The 26,437-nt window shown below is 36.7% G+C and overlaps 1 protein-coding gene and 1 long non-coding RNA gene across 2 annotated transcripts; one reads left to right on the top strand and one right to left on the bottom strand.

Moving 5' to 3' along the window:
* Positions 1-803: 803 nt before the first annotated feature.
* LOC126720305 (probable leucine-rich repeat receptor-like protein kinase At1g35710) lies at positions 804-25,885 on the bottom strand. Its single transcript, XM_050422637.1, has 3 exons — positions 25,633-25,885; positions 1,434-3,401; positions 804-1,221 (listed from the first exon to the last, which is right to left on the bottom strand). The coding sequence occupies exons 1-3, from the start codon at positions 25,826-25,828 to the stop codon at positions 848-850; spliced, it is 2,538 nt and encodes an 845-aa protein (XP_050278594.1). The 5' UTR covers positions 25,829-25,885; the 3' UTR covers positions 804-847.
* On the top strand, positions 22,525-26,067 carry LOC126720307 (uncharacterized). The gene is made up of 2 exons (XR_007653338.1): positions 22,525-22,890; positions 23,038-26,067. It is a non-coding gene; the product is annotated as an uncharacterized LOC126720307 (long non-coding RNA).
* The last annotated feature ends 370 nt before the right edge of the window (positions 26,068-26,437 follow it).

The raw sequence follows: 26,437 nt of genomic DNA on the forward strand, positions 1-26,437 counted from the left end.
ATAAACGGTATTCAAACAGACTCTTTGGCTTCAAATTAAAAAGCCAGCTTATTTTACTATTTAGCTTATTTTCTCTACTATTCATGGTCCCATTACACTTTTTGGTATTATTTTAGCTAATTTTTACTTTAATTTGCAGTACTTTCAATAAAAAGTTTTCAGTTTTAGTAAAATAAGCGGATCCCAAACAGACCCTAAAACTACTCTCCAATCTCCACATGATGTTATTGCCAAATTACAATTGGCGTATTTATCAAACTAACATATGAGATAGTCGCAAACTTACGTGTGTAGTCATTTATGAGATTACTATTTGACTCTATGCCAATTATAACTATTAATGCTCCTTTTGATCAAGAAATTACGATCTTGATTTTCTGTCTCGTTATTATTATTGAGCCACTAATATTGGAGCTAGAGTGGATATTATTATTATAATACCAAAAAAAAAAAAAAACCATAGTTTTTAAAATCGGACTAGTTGTTTGAATGGATTAATTGGAACCACCAAAATAGGCTTGAAAGTTGATTTTTAAATCCTAAATATCCGAATTTTCAAAGAAAAACTTTAATGATAATAAATGATGGAATTCAGGGTATATTATTCATTCATGTCCACAAAAATGCTATTGCAATTATGTAATTACTATTGATGACATGATTCATTTTGATAATATATTAAGATAGCTACAACAAAATACAAAGGAAAATAGATTACTTCACCAAAAAAAAAGAAAAAAAAAAGAGAAGGAAAATAGATTACTTATCTTGTTGGGATTGCATCAGTAAACGTATCCTAAATCTTGTCTCTCTTTTTTTTTTTTTTTTTGGTGGAAAAAAGTTAGAATTATTTCTCTATAACATAAATTTCTTGATTCATCAACTGTTGCATTGAAATTTCAGCAAAGGGCTTGGGCAATTGTGACCTTTGAACAGAAAACTCCTGTGATACTTGTTTCATTGTGGGGCGGGATTTGGGATTGGAACGTAGGCCTGCCAATGCTAGCGTTACAACTAGAACCACACTCTGAGCAATTGTTTGGTTGATATGAGGTGAGAGGCGAGGGTCTAAGACATCTTTCAGCATGATATGTTGAGTGGATGATGATGCCAATGAGGAAATTAGCTCTCCTGGATGCCTTCCCATTATTGTTTCTAGCACCACTACACTGAAGCTATAGACATCGCATTTTTCATTCACAACCATGGTGTAAGCAAGTTCTAAAACACAACAAAATAAAGTGTGAGCACAACAATACTACTCGGAAGGTGTAACCTGTTAGCAGTATTCTACTATTGTATGACAGTTAGTCAGCAACTTGGGAACATATTAGCAATTTAATCTTTCTAGTAAATATGTGAGCATATTATCAATAATTAATCTCGTGTATTTTTTACAGTGTGTGTGTTTGTGTATGTAAAAAAAAAAATACCTGGGGCAATATATCCGTAGGTGCCAGCAAGTGTGGTTAAATTGGAGGAATTAGGATTTAAGGGTCTAGCTATGCCAAAATCTGCAACAAATGCCTCAAATTCTGAGTTTAGTAAAATGTTGCTGGTGGTTACGTCTCGATGGACAATTGTTGGAATGCAATCATGATGCAAGTAAGATAAAGCATTTGCTATGCCTTTAATGATGTTCACACGTTTCTTCCAATTCAACTCCTTGGCTTCAATGTCATTGCTTAGGACATAAAATAAGCTTCCTCTTTCAATGTATTCATAAATCAAAAACATGCATCTTTGATGTAGGCAAAACCCATAAAGCTTCACAATGTTACGGTGACGAATTTCAGACAAGGCTTTTGCTTCATTTCTGAAACTCTTGTCAAAAGATGTCTCATCGGCCTCTAAACGATGAAGTTTTTTAAGGGCAACAACTTTTCCACTAGGTAAGTTAGCTTTGTAAACGCTACCATAACCACCAGTTCCAATACAATATTTGATGTCAAAGTCCTCTGTTGCTGTAATGATGTCTTCAAATGCAATATTTCCATCAAAATTCCATATTGAGAATAAATCTCCAGTCCTCATTGCTTTAGACTCATGTTGTTTGTTCCTAATTTCCTTTTGACGAGAGTGGAAAGCAATTCTAATTCCAATAATTCCAAGCAATAAGAATCCAAGGGTAACCATGAAAAGAATAATTGTAGCAGTCCTTGAGAATTTCTTAATCCATGTGGAGCAATTAGGTAGTCCTGAGATGTGATCAGAGCATAAATTCGTGTTGCCTAGAAGTGAATTATAACTCCAAAAACCATCTGGGATTGGACCTTCCAAAGAGTTGTAAGACAAATTCATTTGGATGTATAGTGAACCAAAAGTGCTGGGAATGTTACCAGTGAGATTATTAAAGCTGAGATCCAAGTGCTGTAAGAAACGGAGGTCCCCAAGGGTAGGGGGTATTTTTCCACTAAACAAGTTGTGACTAAGGTCGATGGTAGTTAAGTTATATGAGTAAGAAAGATGAGGCGGAATGCTTCCATAAAATTGGTTGTGGCTCAAAAACAATTCCTCCAAAGAATAGCACTCGTAAAATGGGAATAATTCGCTCAGATTGTTGTGGGACAGATCCAGAACAGAAATTGCGTTTGAGGAAAAACCGTTGCCTGAAAGTTTGTTCGAGGAAAGATTAAGATATCGCAATTTGGCTAACTGACTAAGCTCTTGCGGAATGATTCCAGATATATGGTTACTTGATAGATCCAACTTTTCTAAAAATGGCAAATCTGCGATCGTCGAATTTATGGAACCATTTATTTGATTTGAATGAATGTCCAGATATCTTAAATTGGTTAAATGACCCAGGTATGGAGGAATTGAACCAACGAAATTATTAACACTAAAATCCAGAAACACCAATTCGGTCAAGCTCCCTATAGTTGAAGGGATTAGGCCAGCAAGGCCATTATTATGGAGATCCAAGTGCCTCAGCTTTCTCATGTTTCCTATTTCTAGGGGAATGGAGCCATTGATTTGGTTGGAAGCAAGAGAGAGAAGGGTCAAGTTTGTCAAACAACCCATAGTACGAGGAAGTGGACCAATGAGCAAGTTATGAGAAAGGTTTAGAGAAACCACATTTTTCAGGTTTCCAATTTTTGAAGAAATAGGACCAAAAAGATTGTTTATACCCAAATGCAAAACCATCAAATTCTTCAAATTATAAATTTTAGAAGGGATGGTACCATTGATTTGATTTGAATGTAAATCAAAATGAGTGAGAGAAGTCAAAAGACCAAGAGTTGAAGGGATTGTACCACTGAAGTAATTTCCACCCAGGTATAATTCAACAAGGCTACTTAGGTTTCCCAATTGTAAGGGAATTGGACCGCTCATTTGATTGAAAGAAATATCAAGCTTCTCTAACTGAGTGAGTTTTGCGAGTGAGAGAGGTAGTTCACCTGAAAGAGCATTCCAAGATAAGTTAAGGTAAGTGAGTTTAGAAACACTACCAATCTCTGGTGGGATGCTCCCGTATTGCCCCATTTCTGCTAGCTTGAATCGGACCAAATTTGGGAATGAAGAGAAGTTGAAATTTAACTTGGCATTCTCATAACAAATGGTATAGTTTAAGTTGATCTCTATCACGCTTCCACCATCATTGCAAACGATACCGTCCCACTTGCAAAGATTTGAGATATTTTGTTCATTCCTCCACCACCACCACAGAGTCTGGTTCAGAGCCTTTGCTTCCTGGGCTAGTGGCGGTGATTGAGGTTTTGCAACTGTAGAAGTATTCGCACTACCCACATGGTTTATGATTATGATGGTAGTAATCCAAACTAATATCATAAGGGAAATGGAAACAGAGGATGGCATGTTTAGTGGATAATTGGTGATCGTTTTAGTTCAATACAATTTTACTAGGCAGAATAATTGATTATTCCGATTGCAAATAGTTCGTTTAGACTTTATACAATTGTCGCATGGAGGGAGCGGTCTTGAATCTCCAGTCTCCTGCTGCATATGGGACCCACGAGAGCTTGGAAAAAAATGCGATTGCCGTGTAGAATCTTTTTATCAACAAACAGTGCAGTCGATGAAGTGTCAATTTACTCGTGACTTACCTGAATAACCACAATACTGTAGTCAATAAAAGTAGAGATCCCTCTTCCTCGAAATTTCCTCAATGCAATTTTCCACAGAGAGAAAGTCATGTGCGAACATCTTTATCATTGTAGCTTCTATGTTCTCTCCTTGAGATTAAAAAAAAAAGAAAAAAGAAAAAAAAAAGGTGTAAATGCCCAATTCTGAAATGAAAAGAGACATAAAAAGAATTTGTAATGAAACAACGAGTTGTAGAGACTCAGCAAAGTTCGAACCACACAATAGAAAGTGCAAATGCCCAATTCTGAAATGAAACAAGGAGTTTTTTGGCCTGAACAAGTTGCCTCTAGAAAATCTAGATTGTGAAACTGTTACTCATGATAATAGAAAGGAAACAGAGCAACATAATGAGGTGGTAGGGACTTCTGATGTTTTAGCAGTTGAATCTCAGAGGATTTGCATAACAGGCGGTTCGTTAAACATCAAGTGTGTTTCACAGATTGTTTTTAATAGTCATGTGATTGGTAAAAAGTACTTGGAAAATCTAAAGCTAATTGATATTTCAAAACTCAGCATAACCGCGTGAATTGAATGCTTATTTTTGTTCTGTTCTAGTCTTTTCTTTTCTTTTTCTTTTTTTGCTGAATGTCCTTCTATTCTAGTCTTAAGGTGATTATAATTTGTCAAAAAATTCTCATTAAATTGTTAAAATTAAAAGTAATTATGAGTCCTCTAATTATTAAGTAAAGTTCAATTTGGTTACCATACTATTAACTATTAAGTGTGTTAATTTAGAACCTCATCGACAATTTCATTTTTGGTTCTCCTTTATGTTTAAATTTTAACAAAATTAACTATTTAAATTTATTTGATTTTGAAATTTTATACTTTTCATAATAACCATATAACATATGTCTCATTAATATATTAATATATATATAAAAGCAAAGACCTCATACGAAAATGTATGAGATCTTGCCAAGTGGCGCACTAATTTTGCATTTAGCATTTTTTACCTCTTTCATTAATCTTTTTTATATCAATATGTACTGTGATGGTCCCAAGGATTTTCACTTTTCAGTTTTCTATTAAAAAGTGAGAATACACAATTTGACCGATTCGCTAATATTTCATACTTTTTTTCTTTTTTGATGAAGTTTCATACTTTTCTCAGAACCCATAATTTTGAGAAACGTTTGTGTTCTAGAAATTTTCTTAACACAATCCTTCAAATGGTCCCATTATTTTTTCCAAGAGGACCTTTCTTTCAAAGAAATTGTATTAATGCAATCCTTTTATGTACAATTTTCTCTTCTTCCATTTCCCTTCCCTTACGTTTTCCTCCCTTCTTTTCTTTTCATCTCCCTTACAATCAAATAAGATGTTAGTTTCCAAATTCAGCTGATATATATATATATATATATATATATATTTTAAGGATATTAATAAAAATAGTCTGAATTTGGTAAGAATGGGGTGTAAAATTCATGTTTTACACATCCAATAAAAGATGTCACATCAACTTTTTACTTAAGACTCAGTACATCATATCACAATTAATAACATCTTAATAAACACCCAATTTGGCTGAATTTTCAGATGAGTATTATAATTGATTTAGTGTGGTTGTGCTTATTCTTTAATACATGATAAGATGATGTGGCATGTTGTGATTGGAAGGTGTAAAACTTGGGTTTTAAACCACATCCTTATAGAATTTAATCTTCAATATGTAAAAAACATGTTTGATTACCGTTTTAGTCTTTAACACTTGTACTATGTATCAAAATGGTTTTTAACATCTTAAAGATGTCAATTTTGTTTCCAAACTTTTCGTATTATGTCAAAATAATCCTTATTACTAAGTGGTACATGAAAAGAATTGATTTATCTAACATTAATATCAAAATAATATTTTTATGCCATCTAAGCTATGCTTTGAATTATCACGTGTCCTTAATTAGAAAATAAAATAAAATATTTGAAAATATATTAATTGCAGCTCCATAAGTAAATGAGATGTCATTTTATTAGTAGAAATTGAGAATTTCTTTTCTTTTCTTTTCCTCTTCTTTCTCAGCAACCAAATGGGGTTTAAGTCTTGACATTTTAGTTAAAGTGCTCATGAACATCATATACAAAAAATACTATTACCTATTTTAAAATGAAAATTAAAAAAAAAAAAAACGAAAAGCCAAATGTCAATTTTTTAACATTATCATTTTTTTAAGAAGTTAAAGTTATTACCAATTATATTATAAAAATCTTGTAAACTAACATGGTAATGAATATAATTAGTGTCATGTCAACAAGGTAATAAATCAATTTCCAAATTTTCCTACTTTGTGTTTAATAATTGATACATCCATTTAATAAAAGTAGTGTGTAATCCCATGCATATGCACGTGTACATTTAAAAATAATCACAATTATATATATATATATATATATATGTGTGTGTGTGTGTGTGTGTGTGTGTGTGTGTATGTATGATTTAGAATCTAATTGGATCTAGTCTCTTCGGTTTTTGTACCAAATAATTCACTTGCAAAAAAATTAAAAAATTAGATGGGACACATAGCACAAAATTGAACTCTAATTAAAATTCAATTTAAAATCTAATTGAATTTGGATTCTTTGATTTTTGCACCTAATAAATCACTTGACACACAAATTTAAAAATTAGATGAGACACGTGGCGCAAAATTAGACTCCAATATATAGATGTATAGCAACCTACCATCACTCTATTTAAAACTAGCATGTAGTCCGTGCTTATGCACAGAAATATTAACAATTGTGATGATAAGATGTTTATCTTAGTAGATTCAATTTCCACATTGAGCATTATGAATGGAAGTAACTTAACACCAACATTTAAAAATCAAATTGGACACATAGCACAAAATTAAACTACAATTAGAAATTAATTTGATTCAATTTGAATTCTAAAATTGAACTTCAACTTAATATAATATATATGATTATATTTTTGTCACTTTTAACAAATTAACAAAATCTTAATCCAGACACACTAAAAACTATTAAAAAAATAAGAACTAATCATTGAGCTTGGAATCTTCTTGGAGGCGCCAATGAAGCTCTAATGTATGAGAGTGTGAAGCAAGGAAGAGTGGGATTGAACATTGTGTTTGAACCCGACCTTGCTCTAAAAAATCCGTAAGGAGGAGGAGAGGGCAGTGTGTGGATCTAGTTGGTAGAGGTTGAGAGAGGAGGAGACATGGGATGAAGATATGGAATTAGGAGGAGATGATGTTTTACTTTTATAGTCTTTCTCATTGGACTCCTTAGTTCTGGTTGTGGGATTAGAAGAGCTCCAGACTCTATTGAGATCACCCATAAAAGTGTGCAGGTGAGATGTTCTTGCTTAGGCCAATGAGTATTATTATTGTGGTTTTCTTGGCTTCCGTGTTAAATGTTAATGCATCATTGATTTGGGCACAAAAATTAGAAAATTTAGATAAGATACATGACACAAAATTGGAGTCCAATTTATAATCTCCATGAAAGTGTGCAGGTAAGATGTTTTTGCTTAGGCCAATGAGCATTATAATTGTGGTTTTATTGGCTTCCGTGTTAAATGTTAATGCATCATTTATTTGGGCACAAAAATTAGAAAATTTAGATAAGATACATGACACAAAATTAAAGTCAAATTTATAATCTAATTAATTTTTTTTTTGAGTTTTGGTTAGGACAAGTGGCGCAAAATTGAGAATCCAATTGAAATCTAATTGGATTTTCTTTCTGCTTCACCTATTATTATATATATAGATTACATGTTATTCATGAAATCACAGTCCCATATATGGCCCTTTTTTAGGAGCCACTATCTCATCAAAAAAAAAAAAAAAAGTTAGTATATTGCAATGTATTTGGAATGGTGAGTAAATCGGTGTTTGGAATCAATGTTTTTTTTTTTTTTTTTTTTTAAAGAAAACCTTAAATTGGACATGTAGAGCAAAATTAAACAATAATTGGAATCCAATTTAAAATCTAATTGGATTTTCTCTTAGTTTTGGCTTTAATTATATATAGACAAGTTATTGGCCTGTGCGTTGCACAATTTTTTTTGGTATCATCTTTTTTGGTAAATATTATGACTGGAGAACATTGTTTTAGGAAAAAAAAAAAAAACTTCTTTCATTTCTATGTAGTGATTTTAAGAAATTCAATGAAGGGTTTTATGATAAATTTTGTTAATTTTATGAAATACGTTTATATAAAATAAAACTCATAAAATGTATAAGATATACGTAAAGGCATAATTAATGACTACGAATGAAATTTATTGTATTTTTTAATTTCTATAAACAAGATCACAATTCTTAAATAAACTGAACAACCATTTAATTGAACAATATTGTGTTTATACTTTTTTTAAACTACAATTGATAATTCACAAAATGAGTAAACAACTTATTGAGTATTGCAAAAGATACAAATATGAACATTAACATGAGCATGAACATGAAGGGAGATTTCTATTCATTTTCTTGAAGAAAAAATGTACTTACAAAAACTTCCGAACTTTATTAGGTAAAGAAGAATCAAGTTATAGATAGCAAAATCAATAAACCAAAAATTTTAGGAGCCTAAGAGGAGCCATTACTCATTTGAAAAACCCAAAATACTCAAGGACTAAAAAAAAAAACCATGCACTCCACACTTCCATCTCAACTGCTTTTGCTCAAGGAAAACAATATATACATACATACATATATATATATATATATATACCTTTTTTTTTATTTAGAAATAATTACAATATGTCTGCTAACCCCACAACTTGAACATTTTCTCCCTTAAACCCTAAACACTTTGTGTATGGAGAGATGTCAATTCAGCTACATGGCCCTCCACACACACACACACACACACACACACACACACACACACACACACACACATATATATATATATATATATATATCATTCAATAAATATAGAACTTCCTTTAAAAAAAATTAATATTTTTATCATAATTAAGGGAAATCCTAATGGGTACTTCACTTGAGCATATGTGAAAAAGGCATATACATACCACAAATGGTAAAGGAGAAGGAAAAAGTTGCTAATCCCTTTTAATATGGTTAATTTCTATGCCTCAATTAGTCGCCCAAACAACATACCGCTTATTCATACCACAACCACAAATGACAATGTAGCATTGGCCATTGGTAATTGCTAAACTGAAAGTACAGATTTCTTTAATAGTTCTACCTTCGTTTCTTTTGGTTAATATGTATTTACTAAATCAAAATCAAACCACAAAAATCATAAAAAAATCATCAAATTAGAGTTTAAATTATAATTAAATTTTTAAAAGAAATCTAGGCCTAATTGCACAAAAATTCCATGTAACAAAGTCATACTCAGGAGTATGGACCTTTTTTCATTTGTATAAATAGGGGGGTTCCAATATGATGGGGCGCTAACAATTTTCTCTCCAAAATATTTATTGTAGGAACATAAAAGTTTTCCATTGTAGACTTTTCACGCTTAAAGAACATTACTTGCCAACTAATCAAACTAGAATTTTTAATACCTACAACAATTTCACAACATCAAGAACAAATCCCAATATATACAGTTTCAAATTCCATAGTCTCCTATTACATCAAATGAGTGTTTAATTTTTCTCGCAAAGTATTGAATAGTAAAGCTTCTAGGCCATAGTCTCAACTACAACTCTCAATCTTGTTGGACTTAGATGACACCTTTCCACAATGTATCATTATGAGATGTAGAAAAAATTTGGAGTGTACACAATGTTTAGTGTGGATGGGAAGAAATTTCATCCTATTCCAATTGGTTAGGTCAGTAAGGGCCTATTCCAATTTAATGATCCTGGAATTTTGTATACAAGTAATAATCAAGGAAACTTCCGCCTAAAATAAGTTGAACTTTTGTCAAGAGAGAAAAATTGATGTCTAGATAAATCAAGTTAAGGCTGACCAAAATGGACCATATTCTTAATTTCTTATCTCGATTTGTTCCATGTACAAGACTTACAATCAATGCTTGGCGTATAAAAGTTGAACATCTTATCTAAAGTCCATCCTCTGAAAGCTTGAGAAAAAATTCATTTAAACCAACACAATATATAAATTATAAAGGAATCAAAGAAAATTTGTAAAAAATAATGAAAATTTACTAAATCAAAATCAAACCTCAAAAATCATATAAAAATCATTGATATTGCTCCGAATCAGTAAGGTGGAATGGCCTGGCTTCGGTGGGCTGTTCAAACGGTTGATGGCCTGCAAGGAAGAAAACGCGATCAAAGAGGAGACCTGAGAAGACCGGTCGAACCCCCTCCGATGGAGAAGTTAGACTCGTTGAGAAAGAAGTTCCAAGTGTTTTGGAAATTTGTCTGAGAGAAAATCTTACCTCTGTCGGGTCCAGACCGGTCCCTTATATAGGGAGCCTGGGACGGTTATTTGTCCAATAACCTCCCCAGGATTTGTGGAAACCAAGAACTCCGGAGTTAACTACCTCAACGGATATAAAACGGTAACCGCTAATGGAAGTTAGCTTATTCGAAGGGTTTGTTGAGAGTCTAAGTATTGAGTTTTCGTCCGTCTGGTGTAGGGCGGTTTAGTCGTCCAAGGATATTTAGTAATTGCTCATGGACGAAACTAATGGACGATCATATCGTCCATGGGAGACTTAACTTGTGGAGTGGTGCTATTGTTCATGGACGTTTCTCCTTCTTCTGGATAAACTCCTGAATCAACCTGCGCTATAGCTCTCTGGACGATCCACTTGGACGATCTGGAGATGGATTATTTTCCACTTCCCTATCAGTTGCCCCTTTGTTCAAAGGGTCGTCCAGGACATTGTCGTGATTTTAACAAAATTTCACTTTTTCGTACGCCACGTGTCACGAAATTGTTGGTTGGCCAGTCGTGTCGATCTCGTTTCCCAAAGGGATCGCCACGTGTCAATCTCTGAGTGGCGAGTGTCGTTTCGTTGACCCTGTTGCTGGGGCCTATAAATAGCGCATTCTCTTTCATGCCCCTCACTTTTTCCTCATTCTCTCTTCTGCCAATTCGTCCAAGATTCTCGTCTAGCTCTCGTCCTAGTTTCATCAGGTATTTCCTCTTTTCTTTTTCTTTTTTCTTTTTTTAGGCTCTCATTTTAAGTCTTCTACATTTCAAATATGTCTTCATCTTCTAGTTTAGAGAGAGAGATAGACGACTACCTAGACGGTTCTGAGAGTAAGGGTAGTGTAGATAGTTCGTCCTGTAGTGATTCCTCAGACGAGCATTACTCATCTGGGGTTCCTGGCATTCCCTTAGAGGAATTTCAGGAACAACGACGTAGGGTAGCTTCTGGATCTAGGGCTAGTTCGTCCAGACAGCCATCTAGTCCTCCTCAAGACGAGGAAGAGGACGAAGAAGATGTAATCTATAGTTGTGCCCTAGAGGTAGCATCCACCTTAGACGGTGCTAAGTTAAAAACTCTTGTAGATAGATATCAAATCCCTAAAGAGCTTAACCCTCGTCTACCCAAGGTTGGAGAATGGTGTTGTTCCCCTTCCTCTGGCTTAGGGGTATATACTTCTTATCTTTTAGCAGGCCTTAGGTTTCCCATAAACTCTTTCTGCAGAGACCTCTTCTAAAGGTTGGGTATTGGGCCTAACCAGCTCAATCCCAATGGTTGGAGGACGATTGTTGCCATGCAAATGTTATGGCGTGAGGCATTGGAAGGGGACCGTCCAATTACAGTGGACGAGTTCCTTTACTACTATAAGCCCTCAGAGATAAAAAAATCTGCTGGGTTCTACCAATTCTCGTCCAAAGGTTCATATTACAGTTTAATAACGGGCCGTAGTTCGTCTGACCGGCTTTGGAAAAAATAATTTTTTATTATTTCTGGAAATTGGGCTGGGGACCCAGCTGATGTGGGTATTCCCCTCTTCCCACCTTTTACCAGCCCTCTAGGTCGTCTTTGTCCTGAGGGTATGTTTTTCTTTCCATTTTATCCTGTTTGTCCTTTAGAATTTCTTATCTGTCACTCGTCTAACCCTTTATCTTGGTGATGCAGCTGTTGTTCGTCCACACTTGGACAAGTTTTTCTTGGACCGGATAGACGTGGTTCGCACTTTTCCAGGAAGAACTTTCCATGACTTAGTTACCCTTAGTCGTCTAGCTACTTGGGGACTTGGTCCAGTCCCAACTGCTGAAAACTTAAGTCACGAAGAGCTCACTCGTCGAAGTAAGTGTCGTCCATTATATTCTATTATTTCAGCTCTCTTTTCTTTTGATTTTCTTTTTAATTTTTCTGATTAATTTTTCTCGTCATAGGGATAAGCACAATGAGGGAAAACAAAGAGAAGACAGTGGCTAGCGGGGACGAGGATGTTGGTGCCCCAACTCCCAAAGTGGCTTCCGTCCAGGCTGGGAAGAGGAAGTCTAAGCCAATCTCAAGCAATGTGGACCTGGACGACCTTCCCAGTCGTCGTGGCCACAAGAAGCAAAAGTCAAGTAAGACTTCCCTTCCCAAGGTTCCTAAGTTCGTACCACCAACAGTGAACTTGGACGAACCTGTGGACGTGGAGCCCGTCCAAATAGTTCATCCTGTCCAGTCTGACCCTCCCCCTCCTCCCAAAGCCTCTCATAAGCCAAGCCCTTCAGAGTCCTCTGATCGTCCACCTAATTTGGTTCTGGACGAGGGTTATGCATGGAGGACATTCAAAGGAATCGTCACTGATCATGAAGTTAACGAATGTTACAACATGTCAGTGAAGGAGTTTGAACGCTCTGGCATCCATGAACTTTTCAAGGTAAGTTCATTCCTCGTCCTTGTGTATAAACATTTTATCTTGAATGAAATGTCTAACTCTTTTTCGTCCAAATGCAGGCTATGTCAAAGTTTTATACAGCAACCTGTCAAGCCAAGGAGCTTGCTTCAGATGCTAAGACGGCCAAGGAGAAAGTTAAGGAGCTGAGCCATGAGGTTTTATCCAAGAAGGAGGAGGTCATTATGTTGACCGAGGACTTTAATCGTCTGCTGGGAAGCGAGACGAAGCTGAAGAACGATGTGGAGGAGCTCAAAGCTGACAACTTAGAGAAGGATACCCGCATCGTCCATCTCGAAGGGCAAGTTTCAGAGCTTACCTCGTCCTTGGAGAAGGCACGTGAAGAAGCAATTGCTGCTTTTAAGAAGTCTGACGAGTATAAGAATTGTCTAGATAGTCATTATGCAGCTGGTTATGAAGACTTCCGTTCTGATGCCAAAGACGCATATCCTGATTTGGACTTCAACTCCTTCAAGCTTCCTCTTGCTACAGAGAGTTCCATGTTGCAGACGAGTTCCGAGGACATCAATATCATGGATGACACTAACACTGAAGTCACTCAGGACGACCCTAAGACGAGCTTGCCCAAGTGAAATCTATTTCTTTTGAAAATTTACTTTTATTTGCCTTTTCATGGAAGTGCCCGTTGTTTTGGGCTTTTTACTTCTTTTTTCTTTTATTTTAAAGATCATGCAAGTACAATCATCTCGTCCAGGATTATGGACGAGTTTTATATACATATTCAAAACTAAAGGGGTTTTTGGACGTTGGTCGTCCACCCTTTGAATTTCATGAAAGAAATGAATACTTCTATTTTTACTTCCATTGTGTTTGAATATATATGTTTTCAGCTTTATGTATGAAATTTTTATTTTCATATCAGCAGTGTGGTTCGTCCATCTAGGAATTCAGTTCACCTCGTCTTGGTCATGGGGGTGAATTTTATTACATCACCAAGATAAAGTAAATTGATTCCTTTTGGCTAGATTTTTCGTCATTCCAAAATTATGGACGATCATTTTGTCGTCCTTGACAATTAGACTTTTTAGCGATTTCTCGTCCAATGTAATGGATTGTTAAGCTAGTTTTGAAGTCTTTGCTCGTCCGCGTCTCGGACGAACACTTTTGGGAATTCATCTCGTCTTGAGGTTTATACGAGTATGCCCTTTTCATCTCGTCCCATGTTCTGGACGGATGAAACTGGCTTTTATATTTAGCTTGGGTTTCATTTCGTCCTATGTTCTGGACGGATGAAACTTGCTTTGTATTTAGCTTGGGTTTCATCTCGTCCTATGTTCTGGACGGATGAACCTCAGTTTCATTTTCAGGTTAGGTTTCACCTCGTCCCATGTTCTGGACGGATGTACCTTTTCATCTTTCCTTTGGAGAAAGGTTTATGGACGATATATCCTTGCGTCCAAGGATTTCATTCGTCCATGCTTGCTTTCTTTTTGCGGATCAATCTGAATGAACATATAAGGATTCCAATAATATATTTGAAAACAATATATATATTTGAAAATCCAAACTTATGTAAACATTCGTCCACAGGCATGGCACATGCTTATTAGCTAGTGCCTTATTGAATTAAAAATACAAACCAACTCGTCCATGAATAGCACAAAAGTGAAAACACTAATGTACTTTCTAGGGGATTATTAAAATACTTAAAAACACTTGACAGTAGTAAACACTTCTTCTCATCCATACATCTCGTCCAAGGACACTGGTGAAGAGTCAGCACTTATTGATGGTACTTCCTGAGGTGCTCAACATTTCAAGGGTGTTCCAGCCTCCGCCCATCCAAAGCTTCCAAATAGTAGGATCCTTGCCTTTTGCAGTTGATAACCCTATAAGGTCCTTCCCAATTTGGGCCAAGTTTCCCGTAGGCCGGGTTTCTTGTTGCCAAGGTAACCCTCTTCAAGACGAGATCTCCGATGTTGAAACGCCTAGGCTTTACCATAGCATCATATTGTCTTGCCATGAGATTTTTGTACCTTGCTGTCCTTTGTTCTGCATCCATCCTGACCTCGTCCATAAGGTCAAGGTTAAGACGGAGTTGTTCCTCGTTTTCTTCAGTTTGATACTTCCTGACCCTATGGCTCGTCATGTGTACTTCTGCTGGTATAACTGCCTCGCTTTCGTAGGCTAGCTTAAAAGGAGTTTCTCCTGTTGGAGTTCTCGCTGTCGTTCTATAAGCCCATAAAACACCTGGTAATTCATCCGGCCATATCCCCTTTGCCCCTTCAAGCCGAGTCTTGATGATCTTCAGCAAGGATCGGTTCGTTACTTCTGCCTGGCCATTGGCCTGTGGGTGGGAGGGTGAGGAGTAATGGTTCTTCATTCCAAGTTGTTCACAAAATTCCCTGAAGGGTGTGTTGTCAAACTGTCGTCCATTGTCAGACACTAGTACTCTAGGTACTCCGAATCTGCATACAATGTTCTTCCAGACGAAGTTCTTGACTATCTGTTGCGTAATTTTGGCTAAGGGTTCGGCTTCCACCCATTTTGTGAAGTAATCTATTCCCACCACCAGAAACTTCATTTGCCAAGTTCCAGTCGGAAAGGGCCCCAAAATATCTAGTCCCCATTGTGCGAAAGGCCAAGGGGTCATCATTGGCGTGAGATATTCTGCTGGCTGTCTGGGAATGTTGCTAAAGCGTTGACATTGATCACATACTTTGACATATGCTTTAGCGTCAGCTTGGATGGTTGGCCAATAGAATCCACTTCGGATGACTTTATGGACGAGTGATCTGGCTGCCGAATGGTTCCCGCATGCTCCTTCGTGAACCTCCCTCAACATGTAATTTGCCTCGTCCGAAGCCAAACATCTTAAGAGAGGCTGGGAAAACCTCTCTTATATAACACCTCTTCCATAAGCACATACCTGGCTGACTTGACCCTGAGCTTCCTAGCTTCGTCCTTCTCTTCTGGAAGCCTTCCGTCCTTTAAGTATGACACTATCGGGGTCATCCAATTTCCTTCTCCCTCTATCTGCATCAGTTCTGGAAGGTCTATGCTTGGTATGTAGTGTACATCATTCATTTCGTCCAAGGCCTCATTCACAGATGCTTCCTTCGCCAGAATATCTGCCTCCACATTCTCTTCCCTTGGGATTTGAACAAAATCTGCTTTTTTGAATTTCTTCACAAGGCGTACTACCTTCCTTAGATATTTCTTCATTCTGTCTTCCTTGGCTTCACATGTCCCATTGACTTGGCCTATGACCAATTGAGAATCTCCCAGGACAAGTATTGAGTCTGCTTCTACGGACTTGGCCAGTTCCAACCCCTTTAAAAGGGCTTCATACTCCGCTTCATTGTTAGTAGTCTGGTATTGCAGACGGGCCTTGTATTTCAATTTGTCCCCTTCTGGCGACTGCAAAACAACTCCTATTCCTCCAGCATATAATGTAGACGATCCATCAACATGGACGACCCATTTGTTGTTGTACTCGCCTTCCCCCAGGTCTTCGTAACATGGAGTGAACTCCGCAATGAAATCTGCCAAGGCTTGAGCCTTTATTGCACTTCTCGGTTGATACCGAATGTCGAATTCACTAAGTTCAACTGCCCACTGAACGAGTCGTCCTGCGGCTTCCAGCTTGTTCATTGCCTTCTTAAGCGGATGGTCCTTCATGACATTAATGATATGAACTTGGAAGTAATGTCTTAACTTCCTAGAAGCTGTTATTAGTGCGAAAGCCAATTTCTCCATGAGTGGATATCTTCCCTCTGCTCCTCTGAGTGCCTAGCTAGTGTAGTACATCGGCTTTTGTATTTTCCCTTCTTCTCTGATTAAAGCTGAACTTACGGCATGTGGGGACACCGCTAAGTATAGGTACAGTTCTTCTCCTTGCACGGATGGACTTAATAATGGGGCAGTTGTGAGATAATCTTTTAGGTCTTGGAAGGTCCTTTGGCATTCGTCCGTCCACTCAAATGCCTTCCTGAGGACTTTAAAGAAAGGTAAACACTTATCTGTGGCTTTCGAAACAAACCTATTCAAAGCGACAACTCGTCCTGTGAGGGATTGGACTTCCTTGATACTCTTCGGTGGCTCCATGTTCAATATAGCCTGGATCTTATCCGGATTTGCTTCAATTCCTCTTTGCGAGACCATGAACCCCAGAAACTTTCCCGACGACACTCCGAATGCACACTTGCTTGGGTTCAACTTCATCTTATATCGCCGAAATGTTTCAAAGGTTTCCTGTAGGTCGTCTAGATGGCTTCCCTCGTCTATGCTCTTCACAAGCATATCGTCGACATAAACCTCCACATTCCGTCCTATCTGTGGACGAAACATGTGATTCACTAACCTCTGATAAGTTGCCCCTGCATTCTTCAAGCCGAAGGGCATCACTTTGTAGCAAAACAAGCCTTGGCTGGTAATGAAGGAAGTTTTCTCCTGATCAGCTTCATCCATCTTGATCTGATTATATCCTGAGAAGGCATCCATGAAGCTCAGCAACTGATGGCCGGCAGTAGAGTCCACCAATTGATCAATGCGTGGTAGAGGATAACTATCCTTGGGACATGCTTTGTTCAAGTCAGTGAAGTCTACGCACATTCTCCACTTTCCATTAGCTTTCTTCACCATCACCACATTGGCTAACCAATCCGGGTAATAGACTTCCTTAATGAACTTTGCCGTGGTCAGTTTTTGAACCTCTTCCTTGATAGCTTTTTCCCTCTCGGGAGCGAATACCCTCTTCTTCTGACGGATAGGCTTAAAAAAGGGGTATACATTCAATCGATGAGTGATCACACTTGGGTCGATTCCCGGCATGTCGTCATGACTCCATGCAAAAACGTTGATACTTTTTCTCAGGAACTGGATGAGGTCTTCTCTTGTCTTCTCCTTCATACATGTTCCAATTCTGGTAAATTTCTCTGGATCATCTTCTTGCAAAAAAACATCTTCCAACACTTCCGTGGGCTCTGCAATAACTCTTCTTTCCTCGATGCTCATTGTCTGCACCTGTTCGTCCAAAGCCATCATGGCTAAGTAGCATTTTCTAGCTGCCAACTGATCTCCTTGTGCTTGTCCTATCCCGTACTCCGTAGGGAATTTGACTGATAGATGGTAGGTCGAAGTTATCTCCTTCCAACTATTAAGAGTGGGTCTTCCAATAATGGCGTTGTATGAAGATGCACAATCTACCACAAGGAAATTGACTTCCTTGGTTATCTGTTGCAGGTATGACCCTACCACAACTGGTAATGTAATGGTACCCACGGGCTGCACCTTCATTCCTCCAAATCCTATCAGTGGCGAGCATACTGGACGAAGTTGATCTCGTCCAAGCCTCATTTGTTGGAAGGCGGGGTAGTATAATATGTCTGCTGAACTTCCATTGTCAACTAACACTCTCCTGGTTGTATAATCTGCAATGAGCAGTGTAATGACGATCGCATCATCATGCGGGTGATGGATCCTCTCAGCATCTTCGTCGGTGAAGGAAATGGTTGGCTCGTCCATTGATCTCGTCCTTGGTGATCGTCCAGAGAGCTGGACGTTTTGTACCGCTTTAAGATACGTCTTCTTCGACTTGGAAGATTGCCTCATCGAGTTCCCTCCAACGATAATCCTTATCTCTCCTAGTGGGGGCCGGGATGATTCTTCTATTTTGCCTTTCAGCTTCTCATCTGTACGATCCCTTCCAACGAAGTGCTTCAACTTTCCTTGTCTGATTAGGTTCTCAATTTGCTGTTTTAGGTCATAACACTCATCCGTGTCATGCCCATGGTCCCTGTGAAAGCGACAATATTTGTTCTTATTGCGCTTGTTAGGATCTCCTTTCATCTTCTCTGGCCATTTCAAAGAAGGATCGTCTTTGATTTGCATGAGCACCTGATTAAATGGAGTGTTTAAGGGCGTATAGTTCTGGCTTCTTCCCAAGGGACCTGTCTTCCTGTTATCTCGTTCCTTCCTATCTTCCGTCCGTCCCTTCTTTGGACGAGGGGCTTGTTCTGAGTGTCGAGCTGGGTGCGCTTCCATCCTCTCAGCTCTTTTCCTCTTCTTGGCTATGATCGCATCCTCTGCATTCATGAAGTTCTGAGCCGAATGGACAAGCTCGGCCATGGTTTGGGGCTCCTTCTCATATAGCTTGTGGATAAACAAATCTGAATTAATCCCATTGTGGAAGGCTGCCAGTAAAAGCTTGTCGTCCACCTCGTCCACACTAAGGGCTTCTCTGTTGAAGTGAGTGATGAATGACCGCAGGCTTTCGTTCTCCCCTTGTTCTATGGTCAGTAAGCTGGACGAAGAGCACTTGTGCCTCTGTCCCCCGATGAAATTGTTAACAAACAATTTGCTTAACTCTTCGAAAGAACTTACGGAACTTGGGGGGATTTTACTGAACCAAACTCGTGCCGGGCCTTTAAGGGTAGTAGGGAAGGCTCGACACATGATTTCATCAGGGACCCCTTGAAGGTGCATTGTTGTCTTGAATGTTGCAATGTGATCAAAGGGGTCACGCGTCCCATCATACGAGTCCAGGGAAGGTAGTTTGAACTTTGATGGTAGAGGGTGACCATTGATGGAAGCTGTAAAAGGAGAGTCAGTCCTGTGGACCAAATCCTCTATAGGATTCGTTCTCCTCATATTCTCCTTCATCTCCTCCATGACTTTCTTCATTTGGTCCATCTCCTCTTTCAAGTATGGCACTGTCCGTGAAGTGGTGCCTCTAAACTGACTTCCAATCTCAGTATTCTGTGTATCACCATGGCCTTGTGTCTGCCCTGCGTGTTCCTCTCGTGTCTGTCTCCTCTGAGTGATCTCCATCCTTAACTCCTGGTTTTGGCGAGTCAATTCCGCCATTGCAGCTGCCATGGATTGCATATTCTGAACGGATGACGTCTGCATGACTGGTGCAGATTGGCGATCACGCTGGGGATCACTTGAAGCGCCTCTGCTTCCCTGACGGCCAGGGCTAGTAGCCCTCGACCTGGTCCTGACCATCCTAACCCTTTTGTTGCGGAAAAGAAAGTCGCAAAACAACCTTCGCTTCCCACAGACGGCGCCAACTGATATTGCTCCGAATCAGTAAGGTGGAATGGCCTGGCTTCGGTGGGTTGTTCAAACGGTTGATGGCCTGCAAGGAAGAAAACGCGATCAAAGAGGAGACCGGAGAAGACCGGTCGAACCCCCTCCGATGGAGAAGTTAGACTCGTTGAGAAAGAAGTTCCAAGTGTTTTGGAAATTTGTCTGAGAGAAAATCTTACCTTTGTCGGGTCTAGACCGGTCCCTTATATAGGGAGCCTGGGACGGTTATTTGTCCAATAACCTCCCCAGGATTTGTGGAAACCAAAAACTCCGGAGTTAACTACCTCAACGGATATAAAACGGTAACCGCTAATGGAAGTTAGCTTATTCGAAGGGTTTGTTGAGAGTCTAAGTATTGAGTTTTCGTCCGTCTGGTGTAGGGCGGTTTAGTCGTCCAAGGATATTTAGTAATTGCTCATGGACGAAACTAATGGACGATCATATCGTCCATGGGAGACTTAACTTGTGGGGTGGTGCTATTGTTCATGGATGTTTCTCCTTCTTCTGGATAAACTCCTGAATCAACCTGCGCTATAGCTCTCTAGACGATCCACTTGGACGATCTGGAGATGGATTATTTTCCACTTCCCTATCAATCATAAAATTAGAGTTTAAATTATAATTAAATTTTTAAAAGAAATCTAGGCACAATTGCACAAAAATTCCATGTAACTCTAGAGTATTGGACTTTTTTCCTTTGTATAAATAAGGGGTCCCAATCAGATGGGGGCTAACAATTTTCTCTCCAAAACATTTATTGTAGGAACATAAAAGTTTTCCATTGTAGACTTTTCACGCTTAAAGAACATGACTTGCCAACTAATCAAACTAGAGTTTTTAATACCTACAGCAATTTCACAACATCAAGAACAAACCCCAGTGAATATAGTGTCAAATTCCATAGTCTCCTATTACATCAAATAAGTGTTTAATATTTCTCGCAAAGTATTGAATAGTAAAGCTTCTAGGCCATAGTCTTAACTACAACTCTCAATCATGTTGGACTTGGATGACACCTTTCCACAACGTATCATTATGAGATGCAGAAAAATTTTGGAGTGTACACAATGTTTAGTATGGATGGGAAGAAATATCATCATATTCCAATTGGTTAGGTCAGTAAGGGCCTACTCCAATTTAATGATCCTAGAATTTTGTATACAAGTAATAATCAAGGAAACTTTTGCCTAAAATAAGTCGGACTTTTGGCAAGAGAGAAAATTGATGTCTAGACAAATCAAGCTAAGGCCAACCAAAATGGACCATATTCTTAATTTCTTATCTCGATTTGTTCTATGTAAAAGACTTACAATCAATGCTTGGCGTATAAAAGTTGAACATCTTATCTAAAGTCCATCCTCTAAAAGCTTGAGAAAAAATTCATTTAAACCAACGCAAGATATAAATTATAAAGGAATCAAAGAAAATTTGTCAAAAATAATGAAAATTTACTAAATCAAAATCAAACCACCAAAATCATATAAAAATCACCAAATTAGAGTTTAAATTATAATTAAATTTTTTAAAAGAAATCTAGGCACAATTGCACAAAAATTCCATGTAACTAAATCATACTCTAGAGTATTGGAATTTTTTTTTTCCTTTGTATAAATAGGGGGTCCCAATGGGATGGGGGGCTAATAATTTTCTCTCCAAAACATTTATTGTAGGAACATAAAAGTTTTTCATTGTAGACTTTTCACGCTTAAAGAACATGACTTGCCAACTAATCAAACTAGAGTTTTTAATACCTACAACAATTTCACAACATCAAGAACGACCCCAGTGTATACAATGTCAAATTCCATAGTCTCCTATTACATCAAATGAGTGTTTAATTTTTCTCACAAAGTATTGAATGATAAAGCATCTGGGCCATAGTCTCAACTGCAACTCTCAATCATGTTGAACTTGAATGACACCTTTCCACAACGTATCATTATGAGGATGCAAAAAAAATTTGGAGTGTACACAATGTTTAGTGTGGATGGGAAGAAATTTCATCCAATTCCAATTGGTTAGGTCAGTAAGGGCCTATTCCAATTTAATTATCCTGGAATTTTGTATACAAGTAATAATCAAGGAAACTTCCGCCTAAAATAAGTCAGACTTTTGGCAAGAGAGAAAATTGATGTCTAGACAAATCAAGCTAAGGCTGACCAAAATGGACCATATTCTTAATTTCTTATCTCAATTTGTTCCATGTACAAGACTTAAAATCATTGCTTTGCATATAAAAGTTGAACATCTTATCTAAAGTCCATCCTCTAAAAGCTTGAGAAAAAATTCATTTAAACCAAAGAAAAATTGTCAAAAATAATGAAAATTTAATTTGTCCTTAAATTCTTATAAGGATGAACACAATAGCAATATTCATTAAAAAAAAATTAAAGATAAAAAAATCTATGCTTATTTTGTATGTATGATAAAGTCCAATCACAAAGGTTTTTTGGGATTCATGCTGATTAGTAATTAGGAGTTATAAATGAATAATCATCAATATATATATATATATATATATATATATCATATCATATCATATACTATATATAATAGCAGAAGCCTTTTCCTTCCATTAAGGCTGTGCTGCCATGTAGGAAGAAAAGCTACTTAAAAATCTGCCACGTGGCTGAAAACTGAAAACAACGAAAATCTTAATGCCACCCGCTGTATCCATTGGTCAAATCATATAAATTCAATCCATACCATATGTATGTTCACATTCACTGATTCATTTCTTCAAACACCAATAAAGTCCCTCACTCTTGCTTCTCAAAAAAAAAAAAAAAAAAAAAAAATCCCTCACTATCGATTAAAAGCAGATACCTTCACTGATACGAGTAAACCTTTCAAAATCTCAGAAATCTTCACTCAACCCTGCCTCTAACCATCACCTATTTCTCATTCCCAAAAGACTGCCTCTCATGCCATTTACAAGGTTTAGCCCGTCGGACCTGCTATTGGTAATTTTTTTTTTTTTTTGGTTTATGTTTTAAAATTAGGTCATTAAAAATATGATTTAGGTTTGGGTGTTTTGTTTAGATTCATTTAGATTTAGGCTTTTAGGTTAGATTTTATTGGTTTATATTAGATTCATTTACGCTGTACAGGGTCAAACGGCAGCAAAGAGAGTAGGAAAAAAAATTTTAAACAAAGAAGGTACAGGCAATAGAGAGAGGCTTTGGTTGAACTTTGAAGTTCATGGAGAAGACAATAGGTTTTTATTTTTATTTTTTTTAATGTGTTATGAAATTTAGTCTCTTTGTCTCTATTTCTCTCCCATTATTTTATATTGTTCAAAAAATTTATCACGCTCTTTGTTCAGTTCAAATTTTTCGATATCATTTTTTTTCTCTATGCAAATGTTAATGCTTTGTTATTCACTGGAATTGGTATGAAATTTAGTCTCTTTGTCTCTATTTCTCTCCCATTATTTTTTATTGTTCAAAAAATTTATCATGCTCTTTGTTTAGTTCTAATTTTTTGATATCATTTTTTTTTTCTTTGTGCAAATGTTAATGCTTTGTTATTCACTGGAATTGTTTTAGGGACCCATGAAATATCTCTAGTCTAAAATTCAAATATTATCAGTTCTAGATCTCTTGCAGATAGCAAAAGATTTCACATCTTACCCTTTTTCATAACCTTCACAAATCCAAAGTCAAAACAGAACAACATTTTGGCCAAACTTCTACTTCTCTTATTGTGTTTGCTGTGTTTATATTCAATTGCTACTCTTATTGATTTCTTCTAAAGAAAAACCCATACAATATATCCCCTGTTATTTAAATCAGTTCTGGTTAATTAGTTTGAATGCAATACTGAAAATGTTCACCTCAATAGAAGAAACAGGAATATACAAATATTAAATGTCTATAATTTAATGCCAATCTCTCTTTCTCCTTCGAAGACTGACAATTCGGGGTTTTCTTTTTCAGGGCACTATAATTTTTCTCTATCCTGAAAGACTATTTATTGTTTTTGTATTTGAATGAATGCTTGAATGTGTGACGAAACCCAAATAACCAAATATTTATTACAAGTTTGGGTATCTTAATTTTGGAACTCTGTGCATCCATCTTAATTTCACTAATTTTTGCATATAAGCTCAGGCTGTTGTTCTTCCTATTAAATAAGTAGTGTTGTACTCAAAGTCGTTGGTTTGTAAGTGAATGGTTTGATTCAAGTGCTAATTTGAAGATTTTACAGATTAAGGTAGATCAAGATGTTTTTTCATATTTAGGTGTGGGTAGACTCAGGTTTGAATTGGTTTTTGTTCTAGATTCAATTGACCTATAACACTATTATGATTCCATTAATCTTCTTCTGATAGCCAAATAGATAGTTAGAGTTCTCCTTGATTTTTTTTTTTTTTTTTTTTTTGTCTGCTATGTTTTGTAGTCAAGTTGGCTTATTTGTGTGTTTGTGAGGTTTTCCAATCCAGTCTAACTCAATGATTACATTGTCTTGCTTTTAAGGGTTTTGAGTTCTATTAGTGATTATTCTGTAATTGTTGAAAATGCATGATTTATGTTTTACAAAAAAAATGTAGTAATTCCCACACATGAAGCGCTATTTATACCTACAGTTAACATGTCTAGAAGTTCACATTACAACTACAATTACAAAACACAGAAGACAACACTTTATGAGCTTATGATTGCCAAATGCTATAATTACGATCTTCAATTTAATTATAGCTATTCGATTACCATATTTTGAACTCTTCATTTTGGTACATCTAAATATGGTAGAGATCATTTTCAATTCTTAAGACTCAAATTGGTTAGTGACTTATCATGTTTTAATTAGAAAAAAAGCTTTGGCTTCCCATCTGCCACTAGTCTTTGAAATTTTGTAGCACATTTCTAGGAGTCAATATGAAGGGAAATGGAAAATAAGTAGGGCTCATCTCCATTATTGGGGAATTTTGCCAGTTGAAAATATTTCTGCTTTAATGTTTTTAAAAAAATTAAAAAATTTGGCGCAGTCTCTTTAGATAACCTTTAAATCCTCCATTATTGGTGAGATTTGTATATTGAACATATATGTGTTTTACTGAGGTTAAAAAAAAGGTTAATTGATGCATTTTCTTAGAGATTATTATTATTATTGTAGATGTTTAAATGTAAAAGAGCATGAACATTGTCTGAACCCTACTGAATTGTTACAGCAATGCTAACTATTGTTGGTCAAATTTTAGGCATTTGGGTTAGATTTTGTTTTGATCAATTAAAGGATTAGATTTGGTTTATGGCTAGGGTATATGTGTTGCTTTGGTTTGGTTTTGGATTTTCGAGTTGAAATTGTTTTGGGTAATTTGTGGATTACAAAGCAGAGAGTATTTTCGGTCTCTTCAATTTCTTTACGCTTCCTGAATGAGCATTCCTGGCAAAGAGTTTCCAATTTGTTCATTCAACATTTATCAAGTACAAATTTAGATTTATTTAACTCTCTCTTGGATTCAATTGTAGATTTCATTTGTGATTGATTGGTTTCAATTTCAAATCTGTGTAATAAAAGACCAAAAGTCAAAAGACCAAAAGTTGAAGGGATTGTACCACTGAAGTTATTTCCACCCAAGTATAATTCAACAAGGCTACTCATGTGTCCCAATTGTAAGGGAATTGGACCGCTCATTTATTTGAAAGAAATATCAAGCTTCTCTAATTGAGTGAATATTGCAAGTGAGAGAGGTGGTTCACCTGAAAGACTATTCCAAGATAAGTTAAGGTAAGTGAGTTTAGAAACACTACCAATCTCTGGCGAGATGCTCCCATATAGCCCCTTTCCTGCTAGCTTGAATCGGACCAAATTTGGGAATGAAGAGAAGTTGCAGTTGAAATTGTGTAACTTGCCATTCTCATACCAAATGGTATCGTCTAAGTTGATCTCTATCATGCTTCCACCATCATTGCAAACGATACCAGCCCACTTGCAAGGACTTGAGGTGCTTTCTGCATAGTCTGGTTCAGAGCCCTTGCTTCTTGGGCTAGTGGCGGTGATTGAGGTTTATTAACCGTAGAAGTATTTGCGCTACCCACATGGTTTATGATTACGATAGTAGTAATCCAATATTTGGTGGATAATTGATGATCATTTTAGTTCAATACAATTTTACTAAGCAAAATAATTGATTATTCCGATTGCAAATAGTTCATTTAGACTTTATAGTTTATACAATTGACGCATGGAGGGAGCGGTCTTGAGTCTCCAGTCTCCTGCTGCATGTGGGACCCACGAGAACTTGGAAAAAAATGCGATTGCCGTGTGGAATCTTTTTATTTGCAGAGAAAATGCCACACATTTATTTGATATTTCAAAACTCAGCAATACCTCGTGAATTGAATGCTTATTTTTGTTCTATTCTAGTTTTTTTTTTTTCTTTTTTTTGCTGAATGTCCTCCTATTCTAGTCTTAAGGTGGTTATAATTTGTCAAAAAATTCTGATTAAATTGTTAAAATTAAAAGTAATTTTGAGTCCCCTAATTATTAAGTAAAGTTCAATTT

Source organism: Quercus robur, chromosome 4, assembly GCF_932294415.1.
Source record: "Quercus robur chromosome 4, dhQueRobu3.1, whole genome shotgun sequence".
NCBI classification, from domain to species: domain Eukaryota; kingdom Viridiplantae; phylum Streptophyta; class Magnoliopsida; order Fagales; family Fagaceae; genus Quercus; species Quercus robur.